General features: G+C 41.8%; 1 protein-coding gene across 1 annotated transcript in view; it reads left to right on the forward strand.

The window, feature by feature from the left end:
* LOC128461867 (ras/Rap GTPase-activating protein SynGAP) overlaps positions 1-21,819 on the forward strand; it is a 28,372-nt gene extending 6,553 nt beyond the window's left edge. The window contains exons 2-19 of the mRNA XM_053447009.1: positions 1,308-1,396; positions 1,879-2,000; positions 5,110-5,263; positions 5,596-5,694; positions 5,804-6,064; positions 6,687-7,022; positions 7,385-7,529; positions 8,389-8,533; positions 9,908-10,144; positions 10,830-11,031; positions 11,671-11,861; positions 12,869-13,073; positions 13,923-14,501; positions 16,481-17,176; positions 17,672-17,818; positions 18,696-18,907; positions 20,297-20,369; positions 21,781-21,819. Of these exons, the coding sequence (XP_053302984.1) occupies positions 1,308-1,396; positions 1,879-2,000; positions 5,110-5,263; positions 5,596-5,694; positions 5,804-6,064; positions 6,687-7,022; positions 7,385-7,529; positions 8,389-8,533; positions 9,908-10,144; positions 10,830-11,031; positions 11,671-11,861; positions 12,869-13,073; positions 13,923-14,501; positions 16,481-17,176; positions 17,672-17,818; positions 18,696-18,907; positions 20,297-20,369; positions 21,781-21,819 (3,932 nt within the window). The remainder of the gene's footprint in view (positions 1-1,307; positions 1,397-1,878; positions 2,001-5,109; positions 5,264-5,595; positions 5,695-5,803; positions 6,065-6,686; positions 7,023-7,384; positions 7,530-8,388; positions 8,534-9,907; positions 10,145-10,829; positions 11,032-11,670; positions 11,862-12,868; positions 13,074-13,922; positions 14,502-16,480; positions 17,177-17,671; positions 17,819-18,695; positions 18,908-20,296; positions 20,370-21,780) is intronic.
* Positions 21,820-22,581: the final 762 nt, after the last annotated feature.

Here is a 22,581-nt window from a genome sequence, read left to right on the forward strand (position 1 = left end):
TGGACGCTCGTTTTCCCCTGATAGAGAAACAATCAGATGTTACTTGATAGGTTAAAGGATGGTCCTCATCCTTCTGTTGTAAAATCTGATTGGTTCCTCTATCAGGGGGGAAACGACCTCTTTGTAATCAACATATTACTCATGTGAATGTGGCAGTGATTCACAAGTCGACCAGGCGAGGAAATGGAACAATTACGTAGGATATAGGGAGGAATTTCATAGTATACTCCAAAATAAACTGCTCCTAGATTCTGTGATTGGAAGGACACGATCTCATTTGCCTTCATTGTGCTGTTGGTAAAGCCCCTCTCAGGTTCTATTGTTCCTTGTATGGCAAGATAAGTCTTTTTGAGTCATGTATGGAGTATTCACCATCTTTATGCTCCTTGCTCGGTATTCTTAGTCAGCAAACAGTCATATGGAGGCAGCATCAGGTCGGATTCCCATAAGATTACTGCTCATACTTTTATAGATCCATCACCATGTTCCAGAGTTTGCACAGGCCTCAAGTCAGACTGAGGCTGGAGAGTTGAAGTTGAGTCATAGGAGTGTTTCCTCTTCAGATTATATAGGAAGAGTTCTCACTCCAGCATCTGCGTCATTTTTTGACGACCTTCACAGAAGAAGTTTTTTCCAATAGAATCGTCTTAAATAGCTTCTCTCTCAGACAATACACACGTCTCCTCCAGACACAGCGTTGTTTCTTCTTGTTGTTTTGAGCTGTGGCTGTTTGTCCTTGTTGGCGACTCTTCTTCTCTTCTGCATTGTTGGTGTGTCGGTAGCCTGCTTGTGATCAGTGTGTGTTCTGTCATGATTTCTGATGCTGTTTCCCTCTGTTTGTGTCCGAAGCGGCTGCAAGGTAATGATTTTAGCAATTTTGAATTTTTTTGGACATTTTTCTTTCAAAAGCGTAGTCCAGTTTGCTCCGGAAGTCTCAAACCAAACTCTGACATATTGTTTGGTGCATGTTAGCATTTCCTTTTCATCATTATCTTACGTCTTGTGCCTAAAGGTCAATTTGTTGTGAGCTGGAATAAGCTAAAGATAAGAGACTTGATACCATTGCTGGAAATAATGTGCTAACTTTGCACAGTTCATAAGAAAACTGAACATTTTGTCACTTTTGATCACGTTTTTTTTTTTTACTATATTGATTTGTACTGTTTGTAGTTTAAAGAGCATATGGAAGCAGATACAGATACAAATTGAGACTTAAAACTGTTTATATTATCTAGATTACAATGAATAATTTTCTATGGATTTCAATTTCATTAATACCCTTTTTTCTTGGCACTCTTTCCTCATAGACCAATCTCGCAGGGCAAGTTTTGCCTCTGTAAGACAGTCAAGCATGGAAACTCCTCCAAATGCCACCCCACAGCCCTTCAGACAGCCGGTGAGTGTTTTGTCTTATTTTGCCATTTCACAGAGAAAAATGTATAGATTGGATTTTCTTAGTCTGATATTGTAAAATACCAATTCTTACTTGGGAAGCAAAGCCAATATTTGTTGTGCTTAAGTTAGAGTTTACACACTCATTGATAATAAGAACATTTCAATGTACATTGTTTTATATTTTTGTATTTCATTGAATAATGCAGGATTTTATAATAGTTTGAAATCAAGGCAAGCAATAGAATACATTTGAAAGCAGTTAAAACATTGAAAAAGCAATAGGGCAGAACTGTAAAAGTAAAAATGCTACAAAAGAGGAATATAGTTTAATACAATGAAACATTCTAAAATGATTAAAATTGTCAGTTAGAGCAGAGCTAGGATAAAAACATTTGTTCAATACAAGTTGTTCTGAATAACATTGTGTATTTACTCTGCTCTTATATATCTTATCTGTAGTTTGGTTTGTTTTTGAATTTTCAGAGTTTTCTCAATCGAAGGTTGAAGGGTTCCATCAAGAGGGCAAAAAGCCAGCCCAAACTGGACCGGACCAGCAGCTTCCGACAGATGATCTTGCCCCGGTTTCGAAGTGCCGACCAGGAGAGGTAATTAAACCTCATGGTTCAAAGCCTCCCAATAATTTCAGGCAATAACATTCATCCAGTCTAGTTGATTACTCTGACTGAGACTCGTGGGGGTTCTGGAGCTTGTCCCAGCATGTTTTTGGCAGAAGCCAAGCCAAAAGGCTGCGGACAGGTTGCCAGTTTATTACAAGTGTAATAAATATATTCTTACCCATTGAGTGATTAAGTGCTCGCAGTTCAGCCAAGGCACATTATGAAACGGCCATGGGTGCAATTAATCACGCGTCTCCTTGTGGTCTGTATTGTGGATTTGTTCTCTTTACGAAATAATCCCCAAAACAGCAATAATGTTATAAACATGTATAATTCACAAGTCAGTCTCGGTACCTGTTCTGTTACAGCTCATGTTGTGTTGAGCTCACACAGATAGAAAACAACACCCTTGATCAAACCCACACAATCCCTGAGAGAATATGGCAACTCCATGCAGAAAAAGACAGATGATGGAAATGGTGTCATGTTGTTGTGCTTATAATTGTGCAGGAGGCAGGATCTATTTCATTAAATGCTAATGTGGGTGCAGTAGTACAGCAAAAAGGCATAATAGTAACATTATAATTTTTTCATGCTAACATTGTATTTTTAAGTTTAAAATGTAATAGATTCTAGTTTCACAGTTTAATTATGCATACATTTATCTCCTCAGTGTGATTTCTATCATCGTGTCAGGATGAAATATATTGCATTTTTAAATGCTCTCATGAGCTTTCTCTTGTTTTGTATTCTGACGTGAGGTCACATCCCCCAGGACTCTGGCTTGCGTCGTGTTCAACATTTTATGCTGTCCTGACACAATCCAGTCATGACGCACACATGGGAAAAGCAGAGAGGGAGAGAGGGAGAGGCAGAAAGTCAAAAAACATATCCTGCTGACAGTTCACTTTCCTCCCACCAGGATGCAGAGCAGACATTTTTAGGGCAGGTGTGGATGTCCGCTGCTCAGAGATGTGGAATGTGTCATTTAGCAAAGGATGTGGAAATCTTTTAGTTCTAAAAATACAGGGTGAGAAGCCCAGTAAAAGTAAAAACCAGAGGGATCTTGTGGAGGCTGCACTGAAGGACGATGGGGAGGAAGCTCAATGTTGTCGGGGTGAAAGTGACTCTGTCTTTCAGTCACTGGGCCGTCCACCACTGCCTCAGACAGCTGCCTTCACAGCCGGCCCCCAGTGCTGCCCACACACGCCTAATTCACTCAGTAGTGTTAAGTTGACTTAGCTATAAACCCTTCGCCGTCCAACTTCACACTCGAGCTTTCCAGCACAGCCGCTCTACCACCGCCGCCGAGTCGGTTCACCAAAGCCTTTTCCACGTACTGCATTCTGCCGTGGCTCTTAAACCGGACGATTTGCTGCATCTCTGAGCAGCATTAAATCTGGCCTCCAATTAGTGCTCGTCACTTGCAATTAACTGGTGTCTCTTAAAAGCTGCCCTGTTCTTCTTCTCCTCCCTGTTATTTTCTCTCCTATGAACAAAGCTAATGTTCATAATAATGATTGAAGCTCCAGCTCCTCAGTGCCGATGAACACCAGAGCTTCAGTTCAACGTGTTTCAATTGTAGGTTCAGAAAATGTTGAGGGACTAATAAACCTTGACCATGTCAGCTAATGGATGAGGCGTCTGACCTGATCCCGGAGAGATACTGAAGCCTCAGCATGAGCACTGTAACCATGGGCACTGCGAGGAGTAATCCAGATCATTACCTCAGTAGAGTAGTGGTTAGTTTCCCTCGGCATGTCACTTTACTGGGAGCTAAACAGCAGCCGGCTCTTTAGCTTCACATTTAAAGCACAGACATTAGAAATTGCATTCATCTTCTTATCTGACTTTAGCTGGGTAAAGCAAAATGTTATCTGTCCCTTTGAATCAAAGTGACAAGTTGAAGTGAGAATATATCAATTTTTTTTTTGGGGGGGGACTTCACCTGTGTATCTTACTGATCCATCAGCCACCAAATCAATTTACTGACTCACATTCAGGCTATTCGCTGCACCTCAGCCTGAAATGCTTCAGCTGAACTCAAAGGGCAGGCTCCCACTCAGCTGTCTGGGTAGTGACACGCACACAAACACACACACACATACACACACACACACACACTGAGGCTATCCCAATAGTGGGTTTAATTTGTTTTGGCCTCTATTGCCACAACTGGTCAGAAAAAGAATGTTTTCCTCACAACATTTTCTTTTCCAATTGACCCACTGACCTCGCCTCGCCTGAGAGACCGACTTGACTCACCTCCATTCTTCCACTTCCACCAACACTTTGTGTGCCTTGATAGAGCTGCTGTGTTTTAAAGGTCACCAGGTCACCAGGTCAAATCCTTTGGGCCATTTTATACCTGCACTATAATGTTGCTGTAGACTCTAACTGCAGAACAGTTTATTACAACTTGGCCCATGAAAAAAACCCATAAAATGTTGGTGTTGATCAGAATAAGGGGGCGGATTTGAAATATTTTTTGTAACTCTCTTGAACTTTGAAAGATAGGGTGTATTAGAACACTTTATTGATCTCTCAGAGAAGAATTCATGAATCTTGATGGTAGAAAATCTGTCTGCAGTGTTTATGGGACTGATATTTATTTATTGGATCTGTGCAATTTGGTGCAGATCCAAATAAAAATATGGATCTCGTAATTTTAAATGTGGTTTCATGAGGGGAGTGTATGCATCAATATCAATGTATACATAGAGTTTGATGCTCTACATCAGATTTTTAAGATGTTATAAAAATTGAATGGTATCAAGATTTTTATATATGGGTTTTATAATCTGAGACACTGTCGGCCATTTCTTAAAAAACATACAGCATGAGCCACATGAGCTGAGTCAACAGAGCAAACTGTGAACTGACAGGCTGGCTGTCTTAACGTCTCCATAAACTCATTATAAAAGGATCTGGTCTGAGGAACCATGCTGAAATTGCAGGAGGAACTCACGAGGATTCCTGAGCCCCACTGAATCATTTTGTATTGTATGAAGCACTGACATAATCACATCTGACTTTGAATTGTCAATAAATCTCCCCCTCGTTTTTCTTCTTCTTCATCTTCCTCCCCTCATGCCAGGACTCGCTTGATGCAGAGCTTCAAAGAATCCCACTCCCATGAATCCCTGCTCTCGCCGAGCAGTGCTGCGGAGGCTTTGGACCTAGTTTTGGATGAAGAGGCCATAATCAAACCTGTCCACTCGAGTATTTTAGGACAGGAGTACTGCTTTGAGGTGTGTGAAGCTGTTTAACCCTTCTACAATTCTCCCACTTTTTTTCCCGATTCTCTTCCTTCTCTCCCAAGTAAAATACTAATTTTATGCTCTGTATTAAAGTATCAATTAGGTTTACCTTTAAATTTCATGATTATTCTGTTTTTACACACAATCACAATTATTCAGTTTTAAGACGGGCTGTGAGAAATTGTGATTATCATTTCTCGTACTTTTTAACAATTTATAAAAAATGAGTTCAATTTATCAAAATAAAGTAATTGTTATTTGCAGCCAGAAAAAGCTGAATCCCTGGTTATGACAAATATATATTTCTTGTTTTTTTTCTGAAGGTCACGACCAATTCAGGGACAAAATGTTTTGCCTGCCGCTCGGCTTCAGAGAGAGACAAGTGGATTGAGAACCTCCAGCGAGCTGTCAAACCCAACAAGGTTGATACAATAGATTTTTCTTTATGGTCCACTGGTTCCTTTCTCAGCAGAACCCAGGGTGCCACATCAATGTCAGTTGTGAAAAAGGACTGTTATAATGCAGTAACAGACCTCCTCGTTTCGCTTCCAGGACAACAGCAGACGGGTGGACAATGTGCTCAAGTTGTGGATCATCGAGGCCCGGGACCTCCCCACCAAGAAACGCTACTACTGCGAGCTGTGCCTGGACGACATGCTGTACGCGCGCACCACCAGCAAGCCCCGCACGGACACCGTCTTCTGGGGCGAGCATTTTGAGTTCAACAATCTGCCTACCATTCGTAGCCTTCGCTTGCACCTCTACAAGGAAACGGACAAAAAAAGACGCAAGGTAGAGGAAGGGTGCCAGTGAAACCATAGAATATAAATGGGGGGGCACTATTTTGGACTGGTGCCTGATTTTTTTAATTACATTTTCTTGGCCTACTCTGACTTCTTGCCACAGTCCAACCACAAGGATAGATAGATAGATGGATAGATAGATAGATAGATAGATAGATAGATAGATGGATACTTTATTAATCCTGTGGGAAATTCAGATCATCCAGTAGCTTGTACACTTAACACATCACTGACATACATACATAAATCACATACGGAGAACAAATTTACAGATACAGGAATGGAATGCAATGATGTGATTGTGTCAGTGTCCAGTAGGAAAGTGTTCTTGTGCTGCTGGATTATAAAATGTATATATATAAAAACAGCAGAAAAAAAAAAATATATAAATATCTAAATATATAAGAATATGTAGTGGTAAAGTCTGTGCATGGGGCTAGTATAGCCAGTAAAGGGATGGACAGTGGGTTGGTATATAATAATGAGATGAGATTGGGATTAGGAGATGCTAAATTGTTCATAGGTGTAAATGTGAGGCTGAACACGCCGGCGGTGTAGATAATGGATTTATGGAGCTAATAAAACATGTTGTTCTGTTTTTCATGATCCAGGAAAAGAGCACATACCTGGGCCTGGTCAGCATCCCCATCTCCAGCATCACGGGCCGGCAGTTCGTGGAGCAGTGGTACCCGGTGATACAGTCCAGCGTTCTGGCCAAGAGCGGCGGCGTCGGAAGTGGCAAAGTCATCAATGCCTCGCTGCGCGTCAAGTCTCGCTACCAGACGATGAACATCCTGCCGATGGAGCTGTACAAGGAGTTCGCCGAGTACATCACCAACAACTACCGAACACTGTGTGCCGTCCTGGAGCCGCTGCTGAGCGTGAAAAGCAAAGAGGAGGTGGCGTTTGCTCTGGTGCACATCCTTCAGAGCACAGGGAAGACAAAGGTGAAGATAGAAGATATCTGAGTGCATCCATCAGTTGGCGCTTAAAATGTGATGCTTGTCTATTGGAGGTATTACAGTCCAGGTGCTTGAAGCTTCCAAAAAGGAAAAACACACCTGTACCGTAAACTCACAAATAGACAAGCATTACATTTTAAGAGAGAATCGGCTCGTTCTGAGTTTCACAAATGCCAAATTGACCCCAGACGCTCACTTGAGTTGTTGTTGTGTTTCCGTTGTGTGGCTTTTTACATTGTCGACCACCGTACAGTTCTCTATGACCAGTTCATTTTAAATGTCTCTACGGAAAAGTGTTGTTTCCTTTGCCTGTGCTCCACTGACCTGCAAACGGGATCTCGTCTCAGGAGTTCCTGTCCGACATGGCGATGTGCGAGGTGGATCGCTTCATGGACCGCGAGCACTTGATCTTCCGGGAGAACACGCTGGCCACCAAGGCTGTGGAAGAGTACCTCAAGCTGATAGGTCACAGATACCTCAAGGACGCTATAGGTAAACCTGAGCACCACCGTGTTTCCTATTTCCTGCTGAAAGAGTGAAGGGAATATGTGTAAGTTTAACGTAAATCTGATATTTTGATAAGTTGATGTCTTAGACCTAACAACACTTCAACATTTTATCCAAACGTCTGGCATTTAGCAAAGGTAATGTCACGTTTACAGTCGACATAGTGACATTTTCCAGAGGTCCCCTTATTTGTTGTGGAGGCAGCATTTAATACATAATTGAGCTGAAGAAGAAACGTTTAAATGGCAGCAAATATGAATCACGCCATTATAACTCTTATGCAAATACATCAAATACAACATTATTCTTTTACGTTATTCAAATGTTAATCTGCTGATTATAGTTATTATGATTTTAATGCACATAGACAGAAAAAAATGACAGTATTTTCATGTTTAAGCCGCCTGTATGTGTTAATATGCTTAAAGCTATATTTATATATCAGTATTAGACCACGACAAACTAACATCTAATAATAATATTCTAAAGGAATGGAGGTAGTGCAACTGGCAGATTACAGGAGAATGATCTGATATAGAAAATATGTATTGGTAACATTTGCTAGTAATTATTTCACTGTAATTAATTATTAACACAGATGGTTGCAGGTGACTTAAATGCTTCCTCCTGAATATTGATCCGGCCGTGGGTTCTCAGTGGGACAGGGACTTAAGATTAAAGCAGCTCAGCTCTGCAAAGGCAGACCAACAGAATCTGATATATGACATTTGAATTAATAATAACTTGGACGAGGGCTAAAAAGTCAGAGACATAAACATCACATTAAAATAGTTGATGATGCATTTTTCGGAAACATAACGAAAGGCTGTTCTTCAACCTCCAGGTGACTTCATCCGAGCCTTATACGAGTCGGAGGAGAACTGTGAGGTGGACCCCATGCGCGTCCCGCCCTCGGTGCTCGCCGACCACCAGGCCAACCTGCGCATGTGCTGCGAGCTGCTACTCTGCAAGATCATCAACTCTCTCTGGTCAGTTTGTACACTCCAAGAAACTATATCCCAAGGAAAGTGTTTCATTATAGAATCAGAGGAGACAAATGTCATTTTCAACAAGCAAAATAAATGTAAAGACAGAAATAAAACATGCAACACAACACAATCACATATTGTTAGATTTTTTTAATAAGCACCACAACTTTCGATTTCAAATGTGACGCTTTCTTTCTCAAATTTATCTAATGAATGATCAAAAAAAAGTAAAATCAATGTAAAAGCTTTCTTCTTGCAAACTCTCATATTGAAACAGAAATTTGAACATTATCATTCAGTGTTATAGATAGATAGATTACTTTATTCATCCCCGAAGGGAAATTAAGTCGTCATAGCAGCAGGTATATTTGAATACAATACAATACAATAGAATAAAATAAAAAATATATTGAGGTAGAAAGAATAAAAAAAACAGGAACACAAGATAAATAGGTAGATAAGGTGCAGTGGCAAGATGATGGTAATAGTACTGATGATATGATGGTAATGTTATTGTTAGACAGTATATACCAATAGTACTGTATATATAGTATATAATATAACATAATATATATATTTATATATGATAGTAATTCTACCAGTATAATAGCAGTATATAGTAATAATGGCAGCAACAGTTTATATAATAATAGTAAATATAATAATAATAACATGTACACATGTATAAATATTATATACAAAGAATATACAAAGAGTATGATATAATATGATATGATATATAGTAGAGGTATAAATATAAGTGTTCGACTATACAATAGATAATATAATATACTATGAGTGTAAGAATATGTAGACAGTGTGCAAAAGACAATATTATTGTATAAAATGATATATAGTATCAATATGGTCTATATTAACACATAGTGGAGTGTTTTACAGGGTACACAGTGCAAGGAAACAGGTTTATTTAGATCAGTTCAGTGATGGTGGCTCTGACAGAGGTAGAGGAGTTGTATAGTCTTATTGCGGTTGGGAGGAACGATTTCCTGTATCGTTCCTTAGAGCAGCGGGGTTGAATGAGTCTGTGGCTGAAGCTGAAGGGGGTGAGAGGGATTGTCCATGATTGTCAGCAGTTTTGCCAGCATCCTCTCCTCCACCACCTCCTCCAGGGTGACAAGCTTAGAGCCAACCTCTTAAGAAAAAGGTTTTATCAATCGATCAATCAAATTGTATTTGTATAGCCCATATTCACAAATCACAATTTGTCTCATAGGGTTTTATAAGTATGTTATTCATTCTGAGCAGGGTACAGTCCAGTAATTTTCCGTACGTCTCTGGAACTTGATGAAACGCCAGATTTGCACGTCTCCCTCCTCCTCGACAGCTGGTACTAAGGTCATGTTCCCGTTTCAGCATATTCCCCCGCGAGCTGAAGGAAGTCTTCGCCTCGTGGAGAGCCAGATGTGCTGAGCGCGGGAGAGAGGACCTCGCCGACAGCCTCATCAGCTCCTCCCTGTTCCTCCGCTTCATGTGCCCGGCCATCATGTCGCCCTCCCTGTTCAGCCTGATGCAGGAGTACCCGGCCGAGCGCACCTCCCGCACGCTCACACTCATCGCCAAGGTGATGCAGAACCTGGCCAGCTTCAACAAGTGAGTGTTCGTCCTCGCTCGGATCTCCACACCCTCTGATTGGGTTCAGAGGTGTGGACGTTGATGCTCGTGCACAGTGAAACGTTGGAGAGCTGCAGTTTGGACTGTCACTCATGGTCATTGAGCTCTGAACAGATTCGATCCTTCACTCTGAACGTTTTACTGAAATTCATTGAATATTACTGAATTTAACTGGAACATGTAATAAAAACATCAAATTTGAATGTAATTTATTAAAGTCAACTTTTCAGAAAAACATTGGAAAAAATATTCTGATGATCACAGTTGTCATACTGAAATATATCGTACCAGTGGTGCTCCACACCTGAAATGTGATGTTCCCATACGATGGCTAACGATGGCTTATATCCACTCTTTGGTTGCTCTATTGGGCGGCTGTGGCTGAGGGGTAGAGTGGTCGTCCTCCAACCTGAAGGTCGGCAGTTCGATCCCCAGGCTGAACCATCTGCATGCCGAACTGCCCTTGAGCAAGATGCTGAACCCTGAATGCCCCCCCATAGAATAACAAAGTGCTGCGAATAGATGCACTGTATGAATGTATGGGTGAATGGGTGAATTTAAAACTGTACTGTAAAGCGCTTTGAGTGGTCATCAAGACTAGAAAAGCGTTATATAAATACAAATCCATTTACCATATTCACTCCCTTGTTTGTCTGTCACACAGATTTGGACCCAAGGAGGAGTACATGTATTTCATGAACGAGTTCCTGGAGATGGAGTGGGGCTCCATGCAGCAGTTTCTTTACGAGATCTCCAACATGGAGACGGGAGGAAACGCCGGCGGCTTCGAGGGCTACATCGACCTCGGCAGAGAGCTGTCCATGCTCCACAGCTTACTGTGGGAAGTCATGGGCCAGCTCAGCAAGGTGGGTGGAATAATGATTACATTAGTTAATACAATACTTTTAGAGAGCAATTTAAATATTTGATCATTTAAATATTTAATAGGATTTAATTTGGATAATGATGTTCTGCAATTCTCCCATTTAACTCACATAATGAATCTTATTTGAACTTTGAAAACAGAAGTGGAATTAGAACTTAAATATTTAACTCTAGCTCTTGCACTGTTAATGTAACCAAATTTCTACTGTAGTTTCAAGGTAATTAAAGATATAAATACTTTGTGGTCAGCCCCGAATATCCTCCTGGATCATTTGAATTTAGAGAACAGATGAAGTGAGATTTACAGCCGAGGTTCTCAGCCTCTGGGCCGTGGTTCGGTTACACTTGCCTCCAGGCAGGAAACGATACCATTCTGCAAAAACAAACACTGAATAATGATTTTTAGGAAAGCACTGATCCAACTTCAGTTCTTCCAATACACATTCCACCACCTAAAATGAGCATATCTGTCAATACCGAGTACAGATCAGATACTATGCTGTCGTATTCTCAAAATTAAACTTTGAATTCTACAATAGAAAGTAACTTTATTGTCATTTTGTCTATCTGAACATAGAAAGCTTGATTTCCTTGATTTCACGACTGTCTCTGTGTTGCAGGACGCCATTCTCAAACTGGGACCTCTACCACGGCTGCTGAACGACATCAGCGTCGCCCTGAGGAACCCGCAGCTGCACATGCCGGCAAATCACCAGCCCGACCGGCCGAAGGACCGGCTGTTCTCCCGGCCGTCTTTCAATCGTCTCATGTCCTCCGACTTCCAAAGCCTGATGATGCGGGACTTAAACAGGTATCGTGGTTTTTGTCTTATGATCGATATCACACAGAGGGAGAGAATTCGAAAGCTCATAACAAAACACTGGTGTATTTCTAAAGAGCCCATAATACTCCTCTGGCTGTTTTTTAAGTATTCTATCAATCCATAACTGTCGGGCACCATCTGTTCCCACACGCTCTTACCTAAACCCTGTTTCTCTCTGTGTTTCAATTCACGTCAGCACTCGGCTACTGTCGGGGGACGGTTGTTCTAATTACAGCCTAACTGTTTAAATTAGTCTTTAAAGTCTTTAAATGAGAATGAGAACAGAGGAAATATCAGAGGACGCCACCGCAGCTATTTTGTGTTTTCTATTAGAAGTTCCTCCTACCGAGCGGCTGTCTGCCGGGAGCAAAATCTGCCGGAGTAAACTCAGAGAGCGCTCAGAGTGAGTGACAGGAGGGAGTCAGGCCTCGTTCATCATTCTTAATAAAACATGAAGGTCTCACAAACCTTTTAATCCCATAGACATGTGTGTGAAGGTTAAAACATCTTGTCTAGAATCATGTGTGCTCACTTTATTTAGGCCTGTAACTAAAAATGATTTTCATCACCCTGTGAGGGGTTCGCAGATGAATGCAGTTGCAAACTGGATAAATCGAGATGATTGCCCAAATAAGAAAACAAAAACATATTCCAATAAAGAGCAGATTTCTCACACGTGTGCGGAAGCAGTGTTAGAGGAGCTAAGGGCTGATCACAGGGAATCTGAGGAGTCTTTCCTCATATTAGTTCCATTCTGTTCTTCCTCTTTCTTGCTCTCCTTTCCTGTCAGCTCAGCTCTCCAGTGTCCTTGGTCTAATTAAGGTATAACACATCCCAAAATACTGTCAAAACACAGGACAGAAAGCCGAATATACCACTTGGGACTCTTCATTGTGTGCTTACACTTTTGCTTCCCTCCCCAGGGCCCATGCATGATAATTATTTGATGCAAAACCGTATTCAGTTGTTTTTATCTCTCCCTGTTGCTCCTGCAGCTCAATAGACGTCTCTCGCCTGCCGTCCCCTACGACGGGAGTGTCAGCCGTCGAGTCCCTCTCATCCAATCTGAACATGAGGCGCCACGCAGAGCGAGACCTCCGCTCGTCCAGGGAGGTTTTCTACGTGACCCGTCCACCGCTGGCTCGATCCAGCCCTGCGTACTGCACGAGCAGCTCGGACATTACTGAGCCCGATCCGAAGGTGTGGTGAGAAATTGGACATGTAGTCGTTTATTTTCACTCTGGTGTCATAATTAAGAAGCTTTTAAAGCTCTTTTGACAACTTTGTGAGTGTGTTTGAGACCCCAGGGAGGAAAGGCATTCACTTTAAGACCTCTACGTTGGAGACAGCAGTGGTCAGAGGCCGTCAGTCCATGTATTTCATTACACCTGCTACAAACAATCAGTCGGACTCAAGAAGCGCCTGATTACAAATTGGTGGTAAAAGGTCAAGATCCCTGTGACTTTACAAAATCAGTTTCTTGGCTATAACATACACTAATTGAAAGATTTCACATCATAGTCCAATTATGAAGTGACAGAATTTAATATCCAAACGGTCTAAGGTTAACTTCCCATGTGACATCATCATGTTCTGCAAAAATACTTTTATGCTCATTATTCAACATCATGTTGGAAAAACAAGTCTCAGAGTAATAATAGCATGTTTCTCACCAGAATATTTGGGGAATAGAGTGAAAACTTATATTTTGCCAAAACATATATTTTTTTTATTAAATTGCTTCACAATCCTCACTACATACAGTATAGTTTGAGCTTGGACAGATGTGGATAGACTGTTTTGCGGAGCCATACAACAGCAAGGAGGTAATTCAAGCACCTTAAAACAACAGAGCTACTCAAAGTGCTCTAAATAAGATGTTAAAATATAGAAATTACATTTAAAAGATGAGATTAAAGATAAAAAGCTTTTATCTCTGCTGTAATAAAATCTACAGAGGGAACTGAGAGATTTTTTTTAGTTTTTGTTAATATTCTTTGTTTTGAAAACTCATTAATCTACAATCACAGTGTGTCTTTTGTGTCTCAGGTCCACAGTGTGAATAAAAGTGTCTCTATGATGGACCTTCAGGACTCCCGCATGAATAGCATTTCCAACCTGAACTCGGTGGGAGACATGCTCACCTCCTCTCAAGCCTCCATCGCCGGGCTCGGCCACAGCTTTGGGAACCTCGGCGGTCCTCTGCGTATGGGAGGACATATGCCGGCGGGCTCGTCGGGCTCCGGTTTGAGGCTGAGCCAGATGGGCCACATCGGGGGGCCCACAGAATCCATCTCTCAACAGCAACAGCAGGCAGCAGCGGCCATGCACTTCCCACTATCCTTCCAGAACCCGCTATTCCATCTGGCCGCCCAGAACTCTCCAGCTCAGTCTCAGCAACATCCCCCCCCTCTCCTGCTCGCCCCAGAGCCGGAGAATGGCCACCATGATTACACACCCGCCTTTGGCAACAGTGCTTTCTCCCGCAGCGAGGACCTGTCCGGCCTGCGGTCACAGAGCAGCCTGGTGCAGCCCAGCATCGTCCACTCGCACAGCTACAGTGACGATTTCACCCGACAGAATCAGAATAATGACTTCGCCTGGCACCAGCTGTCGCTGCAGGTGCAGGTAGGAAACTCTCAAACTATATTTGTCTCTTGCAGAACCCTTCGTTAAAAGCTTTGTTTTTTCATTAAGAAACACAAAAAGGTTAAAATGATGATGACTACTGTAGGTGACAAGCAAAATATTACAAACCCATAACCTGTGTATTAAAGTGCATGTATTGATGCACCATCATGACCAACCTGACCTATGAGGCACCAACATCTTTTACAATCTTAACTCTTTAACTCTTCTTATATTTTTTGGCAACATCCGTGGAAATGCTGGTTTGAATTCCACATTTTCCCACAGTTTCCTTAATTTTTGCGATGAGGACAGTCTAGAATTTGTTGAAAAAAACCCGGAGACAAATTTTCGTGTTCCAAGCCGAACTGCCTGACAGACATAATCACCTTTACCATCTCATCGCCCCACTCGGATCAGCCCTTCTGTTTTCCCGTACGAAACAAAGATCCAGACAAAATGGCAAATGTCTACCGTAAGTGGTTTTCCTGAGTAGTGTGGAATATGTAAATCTAAGGACACCTCTGAGAGACACTCGTTATGCAACAGCTAGCACGCTGAGGCCAGATGATTCCCTCACCTCCTCTGCCGAGCTGTGGAGCATGCTCGACATCTATCACACTGTGCGTCCTTGTGTCAACAGGGCTGGAAGCTAGCTTAAGGTCAATGGAGCAGCGAGAAGTGTCTTAACTGTGGACGGTACAAATATCATCATGTTATATGAATTCAAACCTCGGCCTGCTGCAGATCGGACTTAGATCTGCTGGTGAGAGTTGTTAAAACTCTCATCTACACTGATGACTCCAGTTTGAGCGTTTTCAGTCAAATCATAGAAATTAAACTCAGGAGATTATTGTATTTTGTTGAATTTAGTGACTGGTGGACACGATCACACTCATTAGTTTACTACAGCGCGTCCGTGTAGAATTACAGTGTTTAATGACACTGTCATGTCGTCTTCAGCTATTCCTGTCCTGCTGCGTGGGCCTTAATGGAACAAACATCACAAGAGCGTCCTGTTTTATTAATACAGATGGTGCGATCAGGACCGTGCTTTAGGCATCAATCATCCATCCATGCCTCCACACTAGAACAGGTACACATGTTTTATTTTTAGGTTCTGCGCTTTTATACATTAAATAAAATAATTGATGCCACAATTAAGTATGCAAATGCAAATGCATGACAATGACAAATGCACTCCAATTAATGCTCAGACTAATGTAACATCCATTATTTTATGTCAAATTTTACATACTGAAGCACAGAGCCGGAACAACAAAAAATTGTGTAACTACCCAAACACAAAAGGTCTTGGCTGTACACTCATCCGAGTCCAGAGTCCGACCGAGACATCAGCATTCGGCTTTTCATGCCCCAGAAAACCTGAGCTCAAACTGTCAAGACATGTTAGAAAAAGCCTTTTGTTAAAATTGAATTTGGAGCAGCACCACTTAGTTGAAGTGAGGCTTTAACATTTATTCTTATTTCATAAATGTTTGCTCATTTTTTTTAATGTATTTCTATTTAGTTCTAGGTTTTTACATCCTCCTTATGTACCTTCTTATATTAGCTTGGACAATTTTTATTTGTTGAATTAATGTCATTTTACGTCTTGTATAAATCCATCTGCATGTCCATCCATGTAATCATTTCGCAGCATCTCGTATCGATTCAGATGCAATATAGTTTTTGTTTGGAAACAAATTATGAATCTGTTTAAGAAAGTGGTGAAATTATAGAATTTCTTTTACATCCTTGGGTCAAACACATGACTTGGACTTAAGGGGTAGTCATGTTCAAATCTGCCTTTGTGTATTACTGGATTTTACCACTGGGGGGCATTAGAGCGTGATCATTTCAAATTCTCTATATACAGATTTTCAGGAAACTGATTTAAGTGAATAATTCATTCAGTAAATGAGCTTTATTTTTCCTTTTTTATTGTGTGTGTGTGTCGTTTTATTCCCTCCTCTCAGGAATCTCTCCAGCAGCAGCACCTGATGGGAGTCGCATCACAAACTCCCACTGGGACGGGCACCCCCGCCTCTCTGGCTACGCCTCCCACTACAGTCCATCCTGTCCGCCAGTCATCCATCGCCCCGCAACACCTCAAGTCACAGCGGTCCATTAACAATCCGGCCACCGCCACGCCTCCGAAGGTTCGCCCACAGAGCAGGAACCTCCTCCTCAACTCCTCTGAAGCAAGCTTCAGCGGCAGCCAGCCGAAACAACGGCAATCACAGCAGCAGCAGCAGCAGCAGCTGCAGCAGCAGCTGCAACAGCAACTGCAACTGCAGCAGCAGCAGCATCATCAGCAGCAGCAGCAGCATCATCAGCAGCAGCAGCAGCTTCAGCTTCAGCAGCAGCAGCAGCTTCAGCAGCAGCAGCAGCAGCAGCTTCAGCAGCAGCAGCAACAACAGCAGCAGCTTCAGCAGCAGCAGCAGCAGCAGCAGCAGCAGCAACAACACACTCAGCAGCAACAACAGGACACACAGCTGTCGGTGACTGACAGTCCGGCTCCCGGGCTTCCGTACCAGACGAGTGCTGCCAAAGAGAACCAGGGCCCGTCAGCAGCTGCAGAGGAGTCAACTGACACTCCCACGAAAAGCACCAAGAAGCCTCAACAGCTGCAGCCTCCACAGCAGCATCTGCTCAAACCAGTCAATAAACAGGTGAGTCCAACCTGAAAACCTTCAGTAGATTTAAAGGTTCAGTGTGTAGAATTAAGTGACATCTAGTGGTGAAGTTGAATGTTGCAGCTGAACACCCCTCACCTCACCCTACCCCTCCAAACATGAAGGAGAACCTGTGGTAGACTTCAGTTGTCATAAATACTCAAAAGGTGTTTAGATTGTCCAGTCTGGGCTACTGTAAAAAACAAGGTGCCTCCGTAGAGAAGACCCGCTCCCAATGTAAACATAAATGATTTAAATCTAAAGGGCCCATTCTAGGGTAAAGAAAACAACAATTCATACAATTACGATGAAACACACTAGTGAAAGCATCACTAGGATGATTTTATATTTAATTTCTGCCAATAGATCCCTTTCCGCCTAAATCTTACACCCTGGACCTTTGCAACTTTGATTTTCCCACTTCGGTCAAAAACACTTTTATTTTTAGGACATGATTCAGGCATCAGTTTGAAATGTGTGTTCCTGTTCCAGGGTTCTCAGTCGAACTTGAACGAGCGGACCGTGGCCTGGGTGTCCAACATGCCACATCTGTCTGCTGACATCGAGAGCCTGCGGCCGGACCGAGAGGGTCAGCTGAAGGAGTACTCCAAGAGCATGGATGAGTCACGATTAGAGAGGGTTAGTGCGCTCACCTGCTTCCCTTGATAGTGGGCTAAAAATACAGCAGTTTCAAGTGTGGGAATGTGTGTGTGTGTGTCTGTCGTAAATATGACTAATTATAGTGAGAGCTGAGATGAAAATGGAGGATTACAGGAAGAAGCAGATTCAAAGAAACATTATCTTGAAGGCGTAATGTCATAAAACAACTGCTCGCCTTAAAAAATAAGTTTTCTTAATATGTGACGCACACACTCTGAGTGAAAAACTCTAGTAAAGGACGCTGTCAGTTAAGCTGCAAGAATCAATGGTTGGTCTGTTTAGTTGTGAGTTTTTCTCATATATATATATATATATATGTATATTTAGACACGAAACATACATGAAGATTCAGCTCTGCCAGCTGAGCCATCCAGAACCCAAATAGTATCATCAATAAAGATCAATTATTGACCCAAATCCAAGAACAAAGTTTAATTTGTTATATTAAAGACTATGTGACTGAGATATAGAGGACTTCCTGAAGCACGACTTTTATATTTTGTTAACAAAGTGGTAGAGTTTATTTTATTGTACATGAACGGTGTTTAAATCACCACAAGTAGAAATGGTGTCAATAAGTACCATGAGGTTGTTTGGACTGATTTCTTTCTACAAATATTACATGACTGTGGTATTTTAGTAATAATGATAAACTTGATTTACAAAGCACTTTCCACTTTTCAGCTGCAAAGTGCTGCACAAAAAGAAAGACAACAAATCATTAAAAAGAAAATAAATAAATAAAAAAAACTACCAAAGGTTGAACAACATCAAAAGATGTTTGTAATCTGTGGTTTATAGATACATAAAAATCACTCATCAAAAATTGTTTTACCATATTTCCTTCCTGTTTCAGGTCAGAGAGTACGAAGAAGAGATCCACTCCCTGAAGGAACGGCTGAAGATGTCCCATCGCAAGCTGGAGGAGTACGAGCACCGGCTCCAGTCACAAGAGCAGACGACCAGCAAGATCCTGATGCAGTATCAGAACCGGCTGGACGACAGTGAGCGCCGCCTCAAGCAGCAGCAAGTGGAGAAGGACTCTCAGATCACAGGCATCATCCACAGGTGACTTGTGTTCAGGTTGAAATATGTTGTGCAAACTTAAAATCCACATGTGGCATATCTCCGAATTATTTCCAGCTGTACATCTATAAGTGACGGTGCATTGACCACAGAGATACTTTCCAGTCTGTCAAGGCCCCTCGTGTTCACGTGACCTGGACAGGCACTGACAGGGAACTATACAACAGTATTTGCTGTTGCTGGAAAGTGTAACAGGCTGCAAATGTTTTCAGGGACACACAGAGGGAAACATGCAACGTAAAGGTTTGAAGTGGTGAGTCTTTTCCAATTCAACAAAATGTTTTCCAGCTCAGAGAGAAATTTAAAAGTTTTCCACTAAAAATACAACTAGCGCTGTGTCATATGAATCTGATTGAAACATTTTTACAGTCCATGGTAATAGTTTTATTTGCTGTCTTGCTGAGAGTTAATTGGAGAATACATATTACTCATTACTTTGTGTTGGAGCCAGTTAGCGTAGCCTAGCATTAAGCTTGTAAGCAGGAGGTAGAATAGCTTTGTCAGAACATTTAAAACATTCTTCCCAGTAGAACCTCAAATAAATTATTTTACATTTCCATGCAAATGCTTAAATTGGAATTTGATTTATCAATAATAGCATAATGCAACAGATTTATCTAAGATAAATATTTGTGAGCTACACCTTACTCAGGTTTCCTGTCCGCCGAAGGCCAATGATAGCTTAATGATAGCAGATGAAATGCACAGGCTCAAGTTTCATTTTCGTTTTTTATTTTTTCTGGAAATTCAGATAGTATTTGTGCAATATTTGGAAACATGACTATTATGGCCATGCTAGTGGAATATGACATAGAAATAAATGAATAAATACATATCCCCATAGCACTACTAGGGTTATACTTTTACCATTTTTTTCCATCCAGATCTCAGAAAGCAAATACATTTATTATTTCCCAAAATATTCATTTAAAAGTATCTCATTTAAATATCATGACGAATGCAGAAATAAATATCCATACTTCATATGAATTAAGTATAAACATAGAGGCGACTAAGCCAGCATTATTTTAATACTATCACGGAGGTCTCATCTCATTTGGCAGAAAGCCTCCTTCAGAGTTAACTTATTCCTAAATAGTCTGAATGCAGATATGGCAGATGGGTGCACACTTCACTATCCTGCACACACGCGTACGTTTCCACAAGCTGACAGCTGAATTTGAACTGTCTGAGCGTTCTGCAGGCAGCTCAGCTTGAGCTTCAGGAGGATAGCTGAACGTGCCCGGAAACGTGTCAGGACCTTAATATCATCATATGGCCACATAATCCTAGAGTAAATCTGAAGAACGCCGGGTTCGTCATTCTATTTTTGTCAACCGGTTTGTTTGTCTCTATTTTCCCTGTTGTCAGACTCATGGCTGTGGAAGATGAGCTGAGAGGGGGTGCCATTCCTGATATTAAGCCTCGAATCCTCACAGACCAGGTTTGTGCCTGTGTCTACATCTGTTATCATCTCTATTCGCCAAACCAAGTCTTGTCCTGAGAAAAAAAACAGAAAAAAAACAAACAGTTTGCATCATTCTTACATCATTACCCAGAGCATTCGCTTAAGCCAGTGCAGGAGAGGAGCTTGCAGCTGCCATGCACGTCACCCACTTCCCATCTTTTCAAGAAGTCCGTTCATGTCACGTCTGAGCTTTCACCATTTTACTGCACATGTGCCGGGGGGGGGGGGGGGGGGGGGGGGGGGTCGATTGACAGCTGGATTGAGCTTACAGAGGTTGTTATGTTTGTGTGAAGGGATAAGATGTATTCAGCACTTAACTTAAAGGTTATTGTTTTACCACATAATGCATTAATCATTAGAGGAACCTTGTCTGTGAGTCACCGGCAGCATCGCAGTAATTCCTCAGGGCTCAGCCTTATAAATGCACCATGTGGGCTGGATTGTGACGCAGGTGGAAGAGGCTCTTTGTGTGTGTGTGTGTGTGTGTGTGTGTGTGCACTTGTGTTTACTCCAAAATGACTCTGTAGAAACATTTACCGTCCTTGAAATTCGCTGTCACCTTCCTCGCAGCCATCAATATGGAGGGCAAACAGATATAATTGCCTGTTGGAAAATCAGACCGTTTATAGAAGCGTTCCACTGGGTCTGTTGTGAGAGAGTAATTGTTTCTACACCAGACTCAAACAAATACGATGATCCAAAGTCTATAGTTTGGGAGCCGTCCTCTGTGGCTCAAAGTCATGATCAAATTTAAGATAAGAATTAAAATGCTTATCGGTGCTTTAGTTTCAACGACAATGTGTGAGAATGAACAGTTTTCACATCCATAACAATAGTTTTGGGAAATACGTTTATTTTTTCCTTTACCAAGGACTCGTACAACTTTATAACACTCAGGTGACTATAACGCTACAGACAGCAGCTGGTTAGCATTGAATTGCTTAGCACAAGGACTGGAAATGGAGAATTGAGGCAGGGGCTCATGTGCTGGACTATAATTAGCCAGGAGCAGTGACTTCCTGGAGTCTCTGCTGGTTGCCTGGCAATAGATCCCAGCCAAGAAATATCTCCTCTTTCTAAAATCACCTTCAGACAGAGCCAGGCTAGAAGTTTCCTAATGTTTCCAGTCTTTGTGCTAAGCTAATTGGAGGAAGTATCGATACTGCACCTTATGTTCATCCTACATTTATCGCTGTATCGTGATATAATCGTAGTTGCGTATTATATCGTGGGTTACCCTGAGATTCCTGCCACTAGTATCTAATCTCTGTGAAGAAAGGGAATAAACATTTAACCCCCAAAAAATGTAAACTGTTATTTTAAAGCTCCACCATTCATGAGGTTTTAACTGCAACTTGTAATTTCACCTGTTTTCTCTCCCCTCCAGTCTATCAACCACGGCTATGGCGGACATCCAGGATCCTGACTGCCAATTCCAGAGTGACCAGAGTTCTTGATGGTCATTTGAGCGAGAGAAGACTCAGATTCAGATCCTCTACAAAGAAATAGAAAACAAACACGAAGAAGAAGAAGAAGAAGCTCTGCAGTGGATCCAGCAGGACGACTGGAGGCTTCATCTCCCGACATTCTTAAAAACAAAACGAAACAAAAAACTTTGCACATATTCAAACTTTGCCTGTACCAGAACTTGACAATCAGTTAAGCGTGAGGACCGACGCGTGCGGTGTATCTTCCGCACACGTTGACTGAAATATAAGCCAACGCCACAATTACGGCAATACTGAACCCTTTGAATTTATTGATTTGATCGGGAGAGGTGAGACTAGATATGGTGAGGAGGAAAATGGAGTTATGATTTGTTTTTCCCTGTTACAAGTGCCACACTCGCTTTTCACCTCAGTGGCTGCTGACAAAATGTAGAAACGGCTTTAACAAGCACAAAATCTCCTCCTGGTGACGAGGAACCAGCCCGTTGTTGAATCAGAGCCTGACCAGAGACCTGCTGTACATTATTACTATTTGACACTGCTAAAAATCTTTCGTAACATATTCTCACCGCAAAGACGTTTGCACTCAGAGAGGTGGTTGTCATTAATGATTTTTGCATCTTTTTGCATTATTTATATTCCAGCTACCCTACGTGAATAGACACAAAACAACTCCTACAATCAACGTATATTATCAATGCTTAAAATACAATCTACATCCCCTTGTTTTCCTGTGGTGG

The sequence above is a fragment of the Pleuronectes platessa genome, chromosome 18 (genome assembly GCF_947347685.1).
Source record: "Pleuronectes platessa chromosome 18, fPlePla1.1, whole genome shotgun sequence".
Taxonomy (NCBI): domain Eukaryota; kingdom Metazoa; phylum Chordata; class Actinopteri; order Pleuronectiformes; family Pleuronectidae; genus Pleuronectes; species Pleuronectes platessa.